Below are 20,188 nucleotides of genomic sequence, written 5' to 3'. Positions count from 1 at the left end.
AAATACCCTGTTTCTTTGTCTCTCACAACATTGTAATGATCACATTGTTTGCAAGGTAATCGACTAAGAGAATCGGGCTTTTCTATGTTTGACATCTGGTCTATGCTCGATTTCCATGTCGTAAGATGACAGGACCTGTAACCATCTCGCCATTTGTCCCTCTGAGTTTTTAAAATTAAGTAACCAGCGAAGCGAACTATGGTCTGTACGAATTTTGAAGGTTTTGCCATAAAGATAGTATTTTGAGAAATGAACCACTGCAAGAAGTTCTCTTCTTGTAACGCAGTATTTACGCTCTGATTTCGACAAGCTTGTGCTGGCATAAGCGATAACTTTTTCAGTGCTGTCTTGAATCTGGGAAGGTACAGCACCAATGGCTGTGCCACTTGCGTCAGTATCGAGTATGAATGACTTCGTGAAATCAGGATGAACAAAGACGGGTGCTGTGGTGAGGCACTCTTTCAGCTTTAGAAAAGCTTCATCACATTCATATGACCAATCAAACTTCTTATTTTTCTCTGTAAGTTTGTGGAAGGGTTTTGCGACAGCTAAAAACTCGCGATGAAACGTCTGTAGTAACTACAGAAACCCGGAAATGATCTTACCTCAGTTACGTTTGATTGCGTTGGCCAATTCTTAACAATTTCTGTGGATCAGTAGAGACCCCGTTCTCAGACATAACGTGATTCTACCTCTGTGGCAAATAGCGTACATTTTCGTGGTTTAAGCTTTAATCCAGACAATCTCAATCTTTAAAAAACTAATGCAAAATTTTTCAACATCCCCTCAAAACTGTTTGCAAACACAATGATATCGTCAAGATATATTAAGCATTACTCCCATTCCAACCCTGCAAGTACTGTTTCCATTAGCCTCTCAAAACTGCAAGAGCATTGCAAAATCTGAAGAGAAGTACTCTGAACTGAAACAAACCCTTTCGTGTTGCAAACGCAGTCTTGAACCTGTCTGAGGCTTCCATCTCTACTTGCCAGTACCCAGAACACAAATCCAGAGTCGAAAACAATTTAGCTCCGGAAAGTTGTTCAAGTGAATCATCGATTCTTGGTAATGGATATGCGTCCTTGACTGTCGAGCTGTTAAGCATCCGATATCTACACAAAACCGTGTAGAGCCATTTTTACTTTTTTATTAAAACAATCCATGAGGCCCATGGATTAACAGATGGCTCAATGATGCCCTTTTCCAACATGTCATCAATTGTTTTATCAACCTCAGTTTGTAAAAGAAATGGAACCCGTCTTGGTGGTTCCACGTGAGGTCTGACTTCATTTGTCTTGATGCTGTGTTTAACAACAGTGGTCCTGCTTAGATCAGAATCTGTTTTCGAAAAGACGTCTGAATATTTGATAAGGAAAGTTTTAACCAGTTTCCTTTTGTTCTCAGATAAATCTTTAACTGTATTAGTATACAGTTGCTGCATATGAGAGGGCCGTGCGTTCTCTGTCACAGTGCCCTTGGTTCTGGTGTAATTACCCCCTCGACGGGACTTAGTCGTCTTACTATAGTGCCTTCATGTATTGTTTGAATTTAATCGGACAAATTCATAAATCCAAGAGGAACCTTCTCACGATTCTTTACCAACATTCTACTTAATAAACCTTTATTTGAATCTACAAATTCTTGTGTTGGTTCAACAATACCAACTTCTTCATTGGAAAGAATTGGTTTTTTGACGGTCCCAGACACTAGTACTTCACTACGTAGGGGCAATTTTACAGTCTCTGCTATATATACCCTATAACGACCTACCTGAACTTCAAACTGTAAACTGGTTTCTGTACCTTTAACTAAAACTACCTTTAGTAACATCGAATGACACAATTTTGGGCTTTCTGAAAATCTATTCACAATATACCGTCAACAGTTATGTCAGCTACTACAGCTATGTTTGAACAGACATATCCATTAATGTCTATATCAATTATGGTTTTCCCACATAAAGTCAATGGAGAACCATTGCCAGTAAGTATTTCTCTGTCCATTTGTGTCATTACATGCGAATGCATGCTATCAAATAGTTTCTTTGATATGAGAGTTACTGTTGTCCAGTATCAATCAACATTTTTGCATTGGTACCGTTGACTATGGTTTCAATGAACATTCCGGCTTCAGTGGCCAGTTTGTTTACCCCTATTGTACCATTCTTTTTCCCAGATGTGGTTTCCTGAGCCTTCACTCATAACCCTACTTTCCGGACAATCTTTCTTGAAATGATCAAATTTCCCACATTTAAAACATCCAGCTTCCTTGTCCTTTTAAATCTGTTATTCCTTCTAAAAGGAAACTGTCCAGACCCATTGGAATTTTCCTTCAAAGTCTTTACTTCTCTCTGCAAGAGTAATCAAGGGAACCAAGGTTATAGAGGTAATCAAAAGAATGTAATCCAGGGACAAAGACCAGACATGGAAAACAGACATACACAACGAAGAACATAAACTAACTAAAATCATACATACAATGTAACAAAAGCAAATGAGCAACTCGGACTCCACTAAAAACTGGGAGGATGGACCAGGTGCACCGGTAGGGTAAGCGTCCTCTGTTTTTCTGCAAATCAGTCAGTGCTGTTTGCATATTCTTGAGGAGATCTAACATCCCATCGCTTGTCTCTATAGTGTCACTGTCAAGTGCAGTAGTCCTTAAGAAACCCTTATTCTCTTCTCTCTTAAGCTCTGCTTTATTGGAAGCTTCTAATTCGACGGCATGTCGTATGGCCTCATTTAAGTCTGATGGTCTAGCTTCTTTGACTCGAAGTCTCATGTCAACACGTTTAAGTCCGTCAATGAATTGCTCCGTAGCAAGTGTTTCACGAACGTCATTTGGACCTGTTGGATAAGCAAGGTTTGCTGAGCGCCCGATGTCCTGGCCTAACTTAGGAAGGCTTTCCGCAGCGTTTTGACGGCGTTCACGCAACTGCGTTCGATAAAGTTCAGTCTGGTTTGCAGGAGAAAACCTCTCCTCAAGAGACCTTACAAGCTCTTTATGATTTTGCCTTTGATCTTCAGACAAATTTCCTAGAACTCCCTGGGCTTGTCCCCTTAATGACACAGTCAGATACAAACCCTTTCCAGTGTCTTACTAATCATTTATACTTGAACAGGCATCAAAATGGGACTTATAATCCACCCATGGCCCCTTCCGGTCATTTAGGCTTTACAACATTTTTGCTTCAGGGATAGAGCTAATTTTCTTTTCAATTGAGTCCTCTGACTTAAGCACAGCATTCTTTCGTATTTCTGTGACGAAGTTTGTGTCAAGAACAGAATCAGAATAAGCTCTATTATCTTGGACTACTTCCAGTGAAGCAGAATCATTTACACTAGCATGATATAAAATCTTTGACTTTGCCCCTATCCCAACAAGTTTATGTTAACGCGTAGCCTTAGTTTTGTCAAAGTCAGGTTTTGGAGTTCTAGACCTACCAATCCCCGAGTCACTTTGCCTTGAACTCATTGTTGGATAAATTGGCGTGGATTGATCAAAGTCTGTGGAGTTTTTATGACTACTCATTCTCATGCGGTCTATTTCCCAGTTAAGCTTATCAATGTCCCTGGTCAGTTGTTTAGAATCATGAATTTCAAGGTCATACAACAGTTCGTCCCCGTATGTTCGGGACATTTTGGCAATAATATAAAGACAACGTATTTACGAATATTTTATTTCAAACAATCTATACGTTTATTCAATGACTAAATTGCTCCTTGCAAGCATATATATATTCTATCAAACAATGCACACAAAATAATGAAGTTTCTCAGATCCCACCCTGCCACCAAATTATGTAACGTTTTCGTCGTGTTTGAATACTTATCAAATTCAAAATAAGTTAAAATGCCGTTCGTATATGTTTTCACAGAATCTGAGGTGTTTCAATATTAAAACTTGATTTAAAACTAAATTAACCAAACTACCAATAAAACCTGGAGTCTAAACAACAAACGCATACACTAAGTAAATCAACTAACCACTTAGCCTTAATCCAAGTTCCTGGAGCACCTAGCTCCCGGGACACTTAGTCCCCGAACACCTTGTTTCTGAGACACCTAGTCTTGTGGCATCTTGCACCCGAGACACCTAGTCTTTGAAACACTATGTTTCAAGCAAGCCCATAGATAGTTACAAACCACCTGTTCGAGGGATTGCGACCATTTCCTAAGTAGAGAAATTACAGTATCGAACAACCCGGTAGTTTGTAACTATCCTAAAATTTCTTGAACTACTTGTTTGTAAACCACAAGCTTCAAAATTATACTGGAACTTCTAGGCTTTAGTAAACCAAACTTACTTCTTGGCTTCCTTAAGTTTCAACTGTATCTGCACTTTCGGTAATAATTTCTTTTAAACCATTCTCTGTTGATTAAACTAACAAACTGAACTCAATTTTGCAAGGAATTTGCCTCTTTATATACCAAAAGCGCGTACTTCGCCGAAAACATCCAGAAACTGAGAAAGCGTCTACAACAACCGCAAGCGTGAAGTGATGATTTCCAATAATGTTTCCGACTCTAAACCAAACAAATGGATATCTTATTATAAATTTGAATATGTTAACAATCTGCAAATGATTTGTAATAAATAAACTGCATTTTTGTCACAATATTATCATTTGCTCTACGGACTTTCCTTTTGACTGCTGCCTAGATTTTATCAAGATGGTAATTGTATTATTACCCTTCATTCAGTGTACATGAACTTTATGTAAAATAATAACAAGAAAATCACGTTTTTACATTAACTTTATGTGAACTTTTTCATAAATTTTAATTACCAATATCAGGTGAATCATGTAAAATTCACGTGTAAATAATTTCAATTAATTTTCATTAGACCAAATGTAATTTAGTGTTTTATACTAAAACATCTAACGTTAAACAATGAAATTGTCTTTGCTCGCACAATTCCGGAAAAAAAAAAAACTGATTGGTATTTAAGGAAAAGAACTTGCTGTTGTATATAATTTGTGTTTTTACATAATTTACATTGATTTAGCTGTGCAAAAAAAAGTACCATGGGTTCATTTTTTAGTTAATGAATGATGGTGCTTCCAGTAGACATTACGTTTGCTTTAAATTACAATATATTATTATCAAATGGGATTTGGGTATGTAATTCTTTGCCTACATAAAAGGATTTAAATATAACTCTACAATTATTTGGAAATATATGACTAAACAGGCTTCATGTTTCTCAATTATTTTGTTGATCAGTTGATATGAGGGTTTTACAGAATGCGTGGAGTATTTCCTCTTAGAAGAGGTTTATTAGGAACTTTCAAGTAGCATGACAACGACTTAATATAGTGAAACCTTTCTAAATCAAACCCCATTTAAGATATTGAATTGTTCGGTTTTATAAATACCCACCCTTTATAAGGAAAAGCAACGACCTTGCAAATTAAAAACACAACTCTGCCAGTAAAAGAAGAAACATTTGTAACGTGATGGTTGTTGACTATTTGAAAAAAAGTTTTGATTTGAAACCTTTACTGACAAACTCGTATAAATTGAATACCATGAAAACCTATCTAAAAAGGAAAATTTTGGAAGTCCTATATCAACCTGTGTATATCAAAAACCTGTCTAAACAGGAAACATTTGGAATTCCCATATGGACCTGTGTATACCAAAAACTGTCTAAACCGGACATTTTCACAGCCTAAATGGGGTTTGGTTTAGAAGGTTTCACTGTAGGTGCATTCTTCATATTTCCAGAACAATAATTGAAGAACGAATTGGGAAGATTTAATTAAATGCTATAAGCAATGATCAAATGTCATAAAATAAGCACCTATATGACAAATATTTCATTTCAAATGCTGTCTGTGCTTTAAGACTCGCACACTATAATCATGATATAACTTTACAATAAGCAGTCATTATGTAACCTTTAACTGGCATAATATTGCTTTTAAATGGGAACAGCACAAAATAATTCTTCCCCGTCGGCTTCTTTGGTTTTACAGCTTGTTCTATATAGTATTAATTTAGATCTATATGTTTGACATTTTACATGGGAAAATATAGATATTGGAGGAAGGGAAGCCGTACCAAAATAGCCATCAAATAGATGAAAGATCTGCTTTGAACTGTAAGTAGTTCCGATAGGTAAACGCAACAAACGTCTTCATTTCAGTTTGAAATCATACACTCTTTGATACATGAGATGCCTTAGCCATGTCAGCTGATTTCAAAAGACAGTTAACAGTAAAAAAAAGTGCCGTATAGTACATCATTTTAAAGTTTTTATTCGTGACTTTTTATTGTCAAACAAAGTCAAAAACACTGAGACATTGTCAATAGAAGGTGAAGGAAAACCAACCAAACCAAACGGTGCTTTCTATATCTACATCTGACATATTTTACGTTACTATAGTCCTTTCTGCTTACGTATCTGCATTTGTTTTATCAACCAAATGTACAACGATATATTTTTAAAGTGCCAAATTCACATATAATCTATATGGTTTTATCTCACACTCAAAAGTGCAACAACCGAATGACAAACTAAGACTTGTTATGTAGCACTCCAGCTAAGGATCATGCAAAATATGATTAATGGGTAAAAAGCGTACATATTTTTATTTTTGATATTTTGTTTGAAATATCATAGTAAACAGATATTAACATGTGGTTTTTCATACCGTGCTCTCAGGAGATAAAAATTATATAGAATGCACTGTAGATTTCAAATTTAAGGGAGATAACTCTGTAAATGGCGTTCAAATACAATAGAATCTACTAGATTTTCAATGTGGATTATCTCTTAAGAACAGAAAGATTTGAATGAATAATTACACATTTCATAGTAAAGACCCATAAAACAACTAAATTACAAAAATAAAAAAAAATATGTAGCCTTTTTTGGGGTGTATCGCATTTGTCAGATTTTGCATGACTCTTACAAAGACAGCTACTTATATGGTCTGTAACGGTTTCTAAATATGAAATAAAACTGAATATATCGGTTTTTATGGCATGCATGAATCACCTCCTGTCTGGTAGTTATAAAGGCTGATTCTTGAAGGGTTGACGCGAACAAGAAAATCATAAATCAATTGTTAATACTTGTTAAGCAAAGAAGTTTTCAATGTAACCATCGAGTCCAAAAATAGTTTTGTTACTGTATTACGTAATAAGTTTGTGATTATTTTATGAAGCTTAGCAAAAACGTTTTTCTTAGCATTGTCTTATAAATGATATCACATTAATATGCATATAATGTATTAGAATATTATTTTCCGTAAATAAATAGTCAACTGATTGTTGACTACTTAATAATATACTAAACACAGCCATAAGCTTTGAATTTATTATCGACTTAGAATAACAGTTACATATATGTTTGCTAATATTATGATATGTGAATAATCGTAAATGTGTCGGAAACGTGAATGTATTGCATATCTTTACAGCTACTGCTTATTGATTTATTGATAATTTGAAGAAAACATCAGAGGATGCTTACCCAACCAGTGCACCTGGTCCATGCTCTCAATCCAGGTTTGTGATTTATTTTTGTTTCTTTGCACATGTTATTTTTTTATAGTTTGTGTTCTTTGTTGTTTGCATCTTTTTCCTTGTCTTATTTACGGATTATTTTTCATTTGATTACAGTTATATAAGTTTTAATACAACCGTTACTATTTCTGGCATCATTTATATTTATTATGCGAATTTCTTAGACATATTCAAGAGCAAACCAACAACTCTCAAAACAATTCACGTCTGTTGATTTTAAGATACATATAAAAGAAACCACTTTCCTGTTCTATTATAACAAAACATTTAATTTCATAAACAAGCTAGTAAGGACTTTTTGATTGCTGTTGCATGTACAATTACTCCAGTAGTATAATAATGTTCTGACCCTAAGATGGGAGAATTGCCGATGTGGTAAGGCACTGTGTTTAAAAACAAGTTCGTCATCATTGAATCAGTATACATTACATAATTAAAAGATTATTTATTGAAAACAATCTACAGGGGAGGATGAACGCACAACCTTCCGTCTAAAAATTGATTTGTGTTTTTTTTTTAATTCTTTTTCTACGTTTATATTTGACTATATAATTTAGTTTTTTTTAAGCATTAACAACTAACACTTTATTTTATTTGTTTGTCTGATTTGTTTGTGTCGGCCTTCACTAGTGAACTCACATTCACAAGAAATGATGTTTATATTACAAAATTACTATGCTGTTTGAATTAATGGAGCGTGAGAAAATTGAAGCTAAATAACTTTTTCTTCTCGTTTAGTCCTATTATTTAGAACACATTATATATCAATAATCTTATCAATCTAAACAAATGGTACTAGTTCTTATTGAGTTTCAGAAATTCATGCATGCTTTTCTATATTTTAATGACTTACGACTTTACTTAAAGTGTCATCGGTTTGATAATAATTATCAAGCAGCTCCTTACTTTTAAGAAAGACAACCTTCTTGAAATCACTTTGCACATAATGAATTTGCCAAAGCGTTTTCAGTGTACATGGTAAATTATAAAATTAATAATAAAATGCACGAAGTTCAATAACGGGAAATAGATAACATTAAACACCACAAGAACACAGAAACTACATCAAACATTTTATATTTGTGTTTTTTATGGATATTGAATTGCTAAAGTAAAGTATGCATTCCATTACCATATAGACCATCTTCGGATTTCAGGTTAGATTATTTAATGCGGTGTTTTTCAAAGAAACAACACGTGATAAAATATCATGCATGCATTATGTAATGAGATTCCCTACAGTATAATACAAGGAAAATATCACAAAAGAAACCAAAAAAAAACTTATTATATGATTTCCTCCTAGTTCTTTAACTACACGATAGTTCTTCAAGCAAAAAAAAGATATACTATAATGGAAGTACTGTTTATGTGGTATCAATTGCCTTTATATTCTTTGTAAACCACGTTTATATCCCCCACTTATAGGAATTATTTTAAAACACATAAGCCTTATTGCCACCATTTATTCGACACGCACGATTCAAAACAATAGTGCTTGAACGATTTGTTTAATAGCAAAAGTCTGTATTCACCAACCAATTTGCAGCACACATGATGTTTACACGTATGGTCCTAGTTTGAAGTGTGAATCTCTGACCACCCTTCTCACACCCTCTATAAAAGACAGTTGGTCTAAACAAAGAATTGCGTTTTAAAGAAACCTACTTCTGATTAAATTTTGTTTATTTGAGTTCGTTAAGTACAAAATTACCATTCGTATTTTAGTTCATATTTCGATATGATGCACACATCATATATTTCGTGGAGTAACAGTAGCACCATTACAACAAAGTACTTAGTCGCAAAAATTAAATGAATGCAAGAAGTGCTCAAAACCAAAAACATCAAAATAAGAAGTCAAATTCAGCTCTAGCAGCGAGAGGTTCGACGACGTGCAGTACAATTAAGTCATTATTTAAGGAGTTTTGATAGTTTTTAACCGTTTGGACAGAGCGGGTAGAATGTGAGACTAGAACTTTGAATGGCTAAAAAATGTTCTGATAGAAGTGAGTGGACATGAAAGAAGATTGTGCGAGTGCGGATGCACTGACACAACTCTTGAAATCAGTAATATGCTTGTATCATATTCAATGTCACAAAAGCCTATCAAGATTTCGTTTGAAACAGAATGAAATCAATCCAAGTAACTTTGGTGCTTACATGTAAAATGCTGAATACAAACATTTCAATGATTTTAAGAGTCGTGTCCCTTACCCTAGGTCTACCTGCTTAAAACGCACCCGAGAAGTGGGATGGGAGGGGCGTTCATAATTGTATTATCAACTGGGTTCTGTTACCTGTTTACTACCAACAAAAGCATCAATGTCCGGTTTACGTAAACGAAGAGAATCTATAAAGAGTTAATCGAAACGAAGCAACTCGAAACAAAATGCATGAAAATGAATTGAACTCTAAAAAACGAATTAAATCGCGCCAGAATGAAACAAAACGAAATGAATTTTTTTTAAAATCTTAAGAAAAAACTTTTGTAGTTTATAGGTACCGTGTATTTAACCTATGCCGGACAATTCGAACGAAATATATTTCGGACCATATCAATAAGTATCATGTAACAAGAAATAAGGAGAATAAGTGAAGTTGGCATAAACTTATGTTTCTTTTTGAGCGTTTCAGGATTCACCTGTCTCATATTGATAATTTTGAAGTCATTGGCTATGTAGAAATGTATTTAGCTTTCCCAGAAGAAAGTGATTAGTTTCATAGTTTGTGGGCACACATTAAGCTCCGTCCATCATAGGCATAGCCTAAAATCAAATTGTAATAAAAATACAAATCATGATAATGAAGGGTAATTACAAAATTACTGAACTGATAAACTCTCTGCAATAATAAAAAGGAATAATGAAGAAAAAACGAATGGCAAAATCTTGGTGAAAAAAAAACAGAAAGTTGGAAAACCCCCCATCGTCCTAACTTGATACGGGCATTTCCAAAATAAATGTTGGGATAACTTGGATTTTATAGCGCACCTACCCCCTCTTTTCATTACGGTTAATTATTCCCGCTATATTTCAACGCAAAATACATGTATTTCAATACTAAATCTGTAAAATCAGAAGTCAAAACAGTACAGAGGATATGACCAATTAATTACATAAAAGAAACCAAAAACAATTAAAATTAAGCTAATCCAAGAAAGCACCAACTTCAAAATAAGTTATATTAGAGAATATTATAAACGTCGTCTCAGTAACCTAACATCTACTGCATGATATTAGAACCAAACAGAAAGAAATATTTTAATCGACAAATCAATCAAAAAGTGTCTTTGCAAAAAAAAAAAAACAAAACAAAACAAAACAAAAAACGATGAAACCAATAATTCTGAAGAAAATTATTGTGACTTGCCTGATTTTTACATGGATAACCTCTTATTTTTATACTAAACCAAGAATAAAATTATGATTTATGAAGACGTTGTAAAGGCTTAATATTACCTTGACATACTCGCGTAAGAAATGAAATGACTGCACCTATCGTATTGTCAGTATTCCAACTCCCAGTTGTATATTTTTAACTATTCCTTGTTTAAGTGGTATTAATCTTCCTTAAAAGTTGTACGCTTTTAGAATTGATATTGCCTATCTTGCATTTTTTCTTCGTGCGGAATTTCTAACTGATGGAAAAATGTTATGTATCCTCGAGATTGACTTTATTATTTTTTTCTTAAAGTTCTACGAACTCCACTGTGAACATGTTGTGTCCATCTGGACCTACAAATTATATTGGTAAAAAAAATTCCTCTCCTCTATAACATATGTGACGACTGTAATACGTAATTTATTAAAGATTGAACAGTGTGTATTCTCCGACACTCTAGATTCTACACACCACCCTCTCGGAAATTGTTTCCATAAGTTCGAAGTCAGGATAGCAAAATTTAAAAAAAATCTGATTCGGTTCCTTTCAGCAATTTGCCATATTTTTCTTTTGCTAAACTTTCCGAATAATGTAATACTTAGTATAGTTTATTTTTAAAGCCAGGAGTGATCGAACCGTGGTAGAAAAAAACGGACATTTTATTGCAGTTCTTGATCTGAATAAGCGCAAAAACCTGATGCTGAATTTTAGGTATTGATTTGAAGAAAGGAGACAAAGATGATATAGCAAGCATTATGAAGGATAGTAACTCTTCAATATTGCAAGTAAAATATAAAAAAAACCCAAAAAACAAGTACTATCTTTAAAAAAAAAGATAGCTGACGCAGTAAAATTTTGTTCTTTTTTACTTCTAAGTTTCTACATTTCTTTCAAGAAAATAACACATGGCACGCAATTTTTGAGGTTCCGATAAATTATTTTTCGAACGCAATTCCAAATTTTCGATACAGATTTTTCGAACGTCACTAAGTTATCAGTATTTAGCCAATCGGGAGAAAGAACTGCGATCAGGGGACTTGTGTTTTCATAGAAGAGCGTCCTTAAGGTGAAAAGGGTTAAAGGCAAAACTATACCGACAGCGTCGGAAAAAATGATTCTTTTGTCCAAATCCATTATCTCATTTTACCTAAAACATCATAAAACAAAATAATTAAGAACACAACCAGTCCGGAATATTTGTTTTCTTCAGATAATCAACAGGACCAGCCTGTATTTAAATAGATGTTCTAAAAATATCAGATTATGTTTTATGTTTTAACTGTTGATGCCCTTGAAATGAAATCGTTCACGAGCAACTCGGCGGGTGTTTCTAGAAAAACAGAGGGCGCTTACCCTACCGGTGCACCTGGTCCATGCTCCCAGTTTTTAGTGGAGTCCGAGTTGCTCATTTACTTTTGTTGCTTTATATGTATGATTTTAGTTACTTTATGTTCTTTGTTGTGTATGTCTGTTTTCCATGTCTGGTCTTTGTCCGTGGATTACATTCTGTTGATTACCGCTATGACCTTGGTTCCCTTGATTACTCTTTCATAAGACGTAAAAGGAGTTTTATTTTATATTCTGATAAACCTTTTTTTCAAAACCGAAATCAAAGTCTAGGGGATATATCTTTGAATAAATTGAATGATCGACATTTACCATGCAGCATTAACGATAGCCTGCTAAGAGCAAACGCCATTAATGAAGCAATGAATGTCACTCATGTTTCTTAAAAATATCTGCTTACTACGACAGAAAGCAAAAATTGATACTATAACGGTTTTGTTGCTTTACGATGGCATAAAACATTTCTGTTTTTTTATGTAGTGGAAATCAAAGGTGGCTGTGATTTATGTGAGTAGGCTGTCTCACCGTCGTTTTCAGTATTTTCTGGTACACAAACCCATCCGAAGGAACAAATGTATTTTTTTTACTATGTAGACACTACTTGTTCCCCAAAGTTTGAGTGTATTCTGAAAATATAATAAAGGATCTACAGTAGAAAAGAATATTTATTTTGAAATGCAATTTGTTTTAGATTTTCCCCGGAGATTTATAGATCTCAAACGGATCATTATAATAACTTTACTACATGACATAAGACACATTTAAGGTCACAATATAAAGATTGTAATTGGAAATGATTCAAATTGACTATGCATTATTATTTGGGTCGAATAGATTGATTTAAATTTATGATGTCATTTGGTGGATCAATTAATTCATATACGAAAACCTAAACCGTCTTATCGATTATGAACCTGATATTTTACTTAATTTGATTGTAATTTAATGTGCGAGGGACAGTCCAGGAAATACAACTATATATCCAAAAAGAAAGGAAATATTACTGTATCCTTTAAAAGTATGGGTCTCATTAACTACTTCTAACGGTTCCATTACTTTATATGTTAAACAAGTAATTTTCAATGTTTCAAAGTGAATTCCCAGGACAAATGACACCTTAAAGTTGCATACCATAGCAAAGCTTGAAAAATAAGGCTTTCAAATTCATTATTCTAATGTCACGATGACTATAGAAATTCTTCACAAAATTTGCCTGAATAAAAAAAATGAAAATCAACATTTTTACCTTTTCTGCTAACTGACAGCATGAAGGCAAATTACTCAAACATGTAAATAATATTCATACATTTTTGCAGTAAATTGCGCATATGATTATAAAGTACACATTCTCAGCTTTATTTTTGACTACTTTTGATCAGAATAATGCACCTACAATGCATATTTCTAGGTTCAGTGTGTTTTTTGCTATATAGGGAGTGGCCATTTGACCCAGAAGTGGTTAGCGAGACCATAACAGTATCCGTTCGAAATTATATCATGTTTGCAACAGTAATCAGGAAATGGATTCTGGCAGAAATCGAATGTAATCCATGGACAAAGTCCAGACATGGAAAACAGACACACACAACGACAAACATAAAATGACCAACATAATACGTACAAAGCAACAAAAATCAATCAGCAACTCGGGCTCAACTAAAAAATGGTATCATGGACAAAGTGGATAGGTAGGGTAAGCGTCTTCTGATTTTTTAAAAACGCCCACCCAGTCGCTCATAAAAAGTCAAGTCTGGGGTGGACGAAAGAGGAAAGGAAAATTAATACTCGTTGAACAAATCGGTGTTCATGGTGCAGAAGTAAACATCGTAACGATTCAAGAGTTCATGATGACTAACAAAATTTCTCATGTTTGAGTTTTGATGTACTTAATGCATTCTCATTCATTTAATGTAATTAAATTGAATTAAAATATTGACATAGAACAATTTGTCCAATTTGTGAATACGATTAAAATAGAACCATGCGCAACAACATACGACGTCATTTAACAGGACTTACCTTTACCTTTAGTAATGGGATGTATTCATAACTTAAATGTTACGCAATAGAACAATTTATGATACAGTATCTTCTCTGTTTTTTTTAATTGAGTTTGAAGAGCTTGTTTTTTTCTGTGTTTCCTTCTTTTTGTCTTGTGTTGTGCGACTTTCTCATCATGTATTTTTGTTATAGTGTTTCCATTTTTATAACATCAAGAAAATCCCCATCTTTGTACATTTAGTTTCACCACTATATCTATAGCTTGTCAATCCAAACAAATCATCCAGCTACATGTCCATCGTAGTTAGAACAGACAAATCATTCCATGAGGTTTTAACTAGTAAGGGAATACGTGTTTCTTAATATAAGAACGTCAACGCCCTGGAATAAACCCGATATTACATGCTGTTTTAGGCTACGTGTACTTAGTTAAATGTCCACACCTTACAAAAGACAGATGTATTTGCTGATTTGTTTTGAAAAAAAATGTCTCAACAGCTAACATTCTTTACCCTTTTGTTACCTCTTGTATACATATACTGTCCAAGGATCGATCTTCCAAAACTCATTTTTTCTTTATTTCCCTAAATTTTAAATTTTCCAAATTTTACTTCTTTGTGTTCAAGTATTATCACTAACGGCAAGTGTTTCAGGTTGTCAATTGACTATGAATATACAGCACACACCATCTCTTTTCAATATCACAACATTATTTAATCAATGTCATAACTTATTGTACTTAACCTTTATACATAACTTCATCATAGAATATCACAAGAAGGTACTTATAAGATATATGTATTACCTAAGTTTCTTTAAGGATGCTTGCAGATCATGTTGAGTCATTTTTGTTAGATTTTCGGGAACCAATAGATGCTGCTTGTAAGATCTTAATCGAAACAGGTGCAAAGATAAACGAAAAATTAACGTTTGAACATTTGCCCGATAAAAATGATACAGATACAATGACTTTGACATCGTACAAAAGGCCACTATAAGTACTGATTTCAGTGAAATTTAATTGATCCAGTTCGAGACCTCATTTTAGTCTTAAATCACATTTATTTACAACTTCATACATGTCTATAATTGTAAATTGTAAAAATGTGTACCGTTATGCGTAGTTTCATTACTGAGTAAGACAAGGTTTCTATTATACTATCGATGTACCTGGCGTCAAATTCACAAAAAGTCGTAAGTGTGAAATTGATCGTAAATTATGAAGTCACAATTCTATTTTAGGTTGTGACGTGATTACTTACGAACAATTTTACGCTTAAGACTTTTTGTGAAAATCGACGCTGGTATTTGCCTACAATGACCTGATGTTTTGTAGTATTTATGTGTTCAAATTGATTTAACTAATACCATATTGGGACAGGTAACGGTTTCTTCATGGCATGTACTGTGAATGTATTAGTTTTATTTAAAAAAATGATTAAATCAAATATTTCATGATATGCAAAATCATTTAGTTAAGATGCCAGTATTAAATTTAATTTGTTTATCATTTACTTCGTCATTTTACCCACATGTAAATAAATATATGACAATAAAATCATTGGTCATGATTACGTAAGTCTGAATAAACAAGAAACAGTTTCTTGTGGCTTTGACTCAAATGCATTCTTATGCTAGCGGCGACAGTATTCCTATATATCAAACACTAATACAAACATCATTACATTTTCGATTATACTGGTAGTGTTATTTTATATAATGAACTTGTCAAAACTGTTAGTATCTACACAACGTATTAACTGCATTATAATCTATCTGATTGTTTAGATAAATATGCGGTTTTTTTTTTATTTAATTGATTGCATTTGAGTATTTTTGCTGACGTTCTACAAAACCTTTTTTTTTTAATTTTATGAATGGGAAGGGTAACGGCAAAATTACCGAACACTAATCCAATCCAAAATCAAGTCAAGCCCAATATAAATCTGACAAACAGATCTTACATCACCGGAGTACTTGGTTCCACAATGTAATGGTCCTGACTTGGAACAAGCATTTCAAATGAAATAGTGGGTAAAATCTGGGATTTACAGCACGCAAAACCCCCTATTCCATTGCGGCTTGAATATACTGGTGATGATTAAATACCATATGCTTTAGTGTCATAATTGGTTAATCAAGTGATCATATCAGTAAAAGAATAATTTACAAATAGCAATCATTACTCATTGTTTTAGAAGAAACTTTTTCCACCAAGGACTGATATTTGAAAAAGAATTTGGTGAGAAACCTTTTCAGACATATTTCCTGTGGGGGTTTTCAAACAAATACAATGTTGTTTGAAGCTTTGTATGCAAGGCATAACATATGTGTCAAAGACTAAAGAAAGTCATTCAGTTGCCTAATGATTGTAGAAAATTGGCTTGGATCTTTTATTGACAAACTTCTTGAGATTTTCAATACGATCCGATCTGACAAGGACTAGACTTCTGGTACTTGGTCCTTTTCTCTCCTACTCAATGATTTAGCATAATCTTCAACAATACTCAGTTATTATGGTTTTGAAATTTATATTTCCAATTGAGACGTGTGGTTCTCTGAATTTTTGACCATGAGAAACTACCTTGCGTAGGAGTTTAATAGTATCAATGTCTTTAAAATATTGCATCATCAAAAATGAAGACATGATAGCGGTTATCGTTGAAACTGAATAAAGCCTTTATCATATACTAGTACTCCCGCATATGAATTGATTGAAGATTTATTTGTATCGACTCAAATACAAACGCGCTTAAGACAAAGATTTGTTGTTGACCTATTAAATAAATATACAAGATGTTAGGTTATCAAAACTATATGTCCTACATTTAACTACTTTATGTTAATCGTCAAAGAAACTGTTCTTTTTATGCTTACAAAATTACGGATATAATAGACCATCTGCATTAGAGCCCAGTTGTTCAAAACTTGATATACTGGATATCCTTATAGATTTTACTACACTTATCTAGCATATACATCTTTTGAACAATTACTGTGGTTCCATCCAAATAAGCATATGCTATTTACTACGCAAATCATTTTAACCCATTACCAAAAGGAGGACATTGAAAATCAAATAAACAATAAAATTGTGTTAACGTTTTGCTTTGACCGTATTAAGTTATCTCCTTTTGTTATAATGGTTCCCATGTCTCTAAAGGAAAAAAATATGTATATTTTCTAATCAAGTAACAAAATGTTTTATGCTTATGTGTTTGGGGTAGATTTCTATTCTTAAAAAACTGAAAACTGATTTATTCGACGGGTCATAGTTTTCCTTTCCTCTTTGTCTACCCCAGACTTGACTTTTTATGAGCAACTCGGCGGGTGTTTCTAGAAAAACAGAGGACGCGTACCCTACCGGTGCACCTGGTCCATGCTCCCAGTTTTTAGTGGAGTCCGAGTTGCTCATTTGGTTTTGTTACTTTGTATGTATGATTTTAGTTACTTTATGTTCTTTTTTGTGTATGTCTGTTTTCCATGTCTGGTCTTTGTCCCTGGATTAAATTCTTTTGATTGCCGCTGTAACCTTGGTTCACTTGATTACTCTTTCATAGGTTTGTTTTATGTCAAGGGTTTTAAGTCCTTTTAGTTTTATTCGTTAATGCATTCTGTAATATTTCATTCAGGAAATTATGTTTGGCTGGTTAGTTTTCAAAATACATCAATTTCAAACAAATATATAAGTAAGAATCGAGAAATTCAATCCGGTACATTTAAATCCTTTCGTTAAATCAATACATTCATTATATTATCTGGTAAGAGTAGAAAAAAAGTACATTATACAAATTATACAAACATTCTTAATAATATGCATTGCAAAAGAAACACATCAAGGATTCGATTTTAAATGTTATTTTTGTGTTTATTATAGATCCAATACAACTGAAACTTTCTCATTAAAAGGTATAATTACTAAGTTCCATTCTAATACAGTTAATAAACAAAGAAATAAACATGTACTATATTTTAACATGGTTTATACCAAACCATGCAGAATATAAAATTTGGGAAAAAATTTTCGTAACTAATGTAAAGTAAGAAACAAGACTTGTTCGCCGTGGGGTTTTTAAAACTATAAATAATTTTCCAATTCTTTTCCGTTTAAGGAAATACTTTAATTTGATATACAAAATGTCACTTCAATCGACCTGATTACAAATTGATTAAATGTTTCGTAGTGTTTTATAAAGCTTTCAACAGTTTTAGTTGGACCACGCTGCATAATTTACATGGATATAGCAGTCTACAAAAATCTAATCATAGAACAAAACCAACTATCAGAAAAAAACCTTTTAATTCATTTTTGGTAAAAAAATATATTTACCTCCTATTGATTATACGATTATCTATAATCATTACCCCCCCCCCCCAAAGGAAGATAAAAACAAATCAATCTACCATTTTTTAAAGAAAGTAAGGTAATACCATTATCATTAGCATAAGGTTGACTCTATCGAGACTCCCAAAGTTATGGTATTATTATATCTTCCAAATAAAATATAAACCGACCTTGTATGAACTCATGGTTGTATTTCACTTCCTTTCAACTGTTAATGTGCCCGTATATAAAGTGTGCACGGTTTCATTATACAAAATTTATATTCATTCAGTACGATTAACATTTGTTAAATATGTTTAATGAAATTTTTGTTTATACTTTACTTAGGCTGTCAATAAGGCTTATTTTGTTTTGGGTGAAAAATAACATCATCGCCTATATTACTGCTTCCAAATATTTTATCAACCTATAATTACATTACTTACATAAAGCATTGCCAAAAATCCAGTATCCCTTGTAGTAATTAGTAGCTGTGAATGGAACACAAAACAACAAATACATTAAATCTGTCACTGCTAAATTCAACAAAAACATATTAGTGATAGTACGAAATGTTTGGTTTTTGATAAAAACTAAAACTACTAGCCCATTGCCTAGCGTTCCAGTAAGCATAAAAATAATAAATATAGCCGGAAGTACGAATCTATATTCCCAATTTGGTTCATTTGAAAGAATATCTTCAGCACTAATATTAAGGTCTTCAACGTATTCAATCTCAGTTATATTTTCCATGATTGTCTCTATCAGTCTGTATCATTCTGGTTCTAAATCTCTCTATTGCATGGATCAATCTAACCACGTGAAGATGCTTTGTATTTTATGCGGTTATTAAGTTTATGTTGGTCTTCAGTTACAGCAACACAAGTTCCTTATGCGGAAGGCCAGCATGATTAGATTGCATTTCAAATCGGTTTAAAAAGAACATTTTACACAAACATCAGCGACAACCAGTATGAATGTAATTCTTTATATTTTATTGCCTTCCTACAACATTTGTCATTATAATAATTATTATATCATAGGCGGTCGATCAAAATCGGACCAGATTCCAAATAGACGTGACGAAGATAATATTTTGAGGATTATTTAAATGTCATCTAACTAGTACATACCTATCAATATTTCGTTCAATTCATAAAACATTTCATATACATTTATACACAATGCAATCTTTATACTCCTATTAAATTTCATGCAACACATGTTTAGTGTCATAATTAGCGCTTTAAAAATTAATAAAAGGGGTTATATACAATATCGTTATAGAAGTTGTACGATGCTAAATTCCAATCCTTAATTAAATATATCAATATTCACAACAATCTTAGACTGTAAAATAGAATAGGGTTCTTTAAATAGCTTTCTATTAATTTAGGCTCAGTTAAATTAGGAGCATTGTTAAAATGAGGACGATCATAAATAATCAGTATCTTTATTTCTCATTTATGGAACAGACAGGTATGAATAAATTATAGCCTTGGTATCTGATTGAACTTAATAAGAAAATATAATCAGGTATTCCAGTAGTAATCTTTCTATGAAGTAAACCTTGACTAATTCATATCTAGTTATC

General features: G+C 33.0%; 1 protein-coding gene and 1 pseudogene across 1 annotated transcript in view; both read right to left on the bottom strand.

The window, feature by feature from the left end:
• LOC148611312 (galanin receptor type 1-like) overlaps positions 1-19,705 on the bottom strand; it is a 55,916-nt gene extending 36,211 nt beyond the window's left edge. The window contains exon 1 of the mRNA XM_088591749.1: positions 19,041-19,705. Within this exon, the coding sequence (XP_088447875.1) occupies positions 19,041-19,347 (307 nt within the window). The 5' untranslated portion in view covers positions 19,348-19,705. The remainder of the gene's footprint in view (positions 1-19,040) is intronic.
• Positions 1,549-4,752, bottom strand: LOC148611313 (uncharacterized; annotated as a pseudogene).
• Positions 19,706-20,188: the final 483 nt, after the last annotated feature.

Source organism: Perna viridis, chromosome 7 (genome assembly GCF_037379345.1).
Source record: "Perna viridis isolate PV_CMFRI_1.1 ecotype Kerala chromosome 7, ASM3737934v1, whole genome shotgun sequence".
In the NCBI taxonomy this organism is placed as follows: domain Eukaryota; kingdom Metazoa; phylum Mollusca; class Bivalvia; order Mytilida; family Mytilidae; genus Perna; species Perna viridis.
The sequence above is the reverse complement of the archived record's forward strand: the minus strand, read 5'-3'. Positions and strand labels throughout refer to the sequence as shown.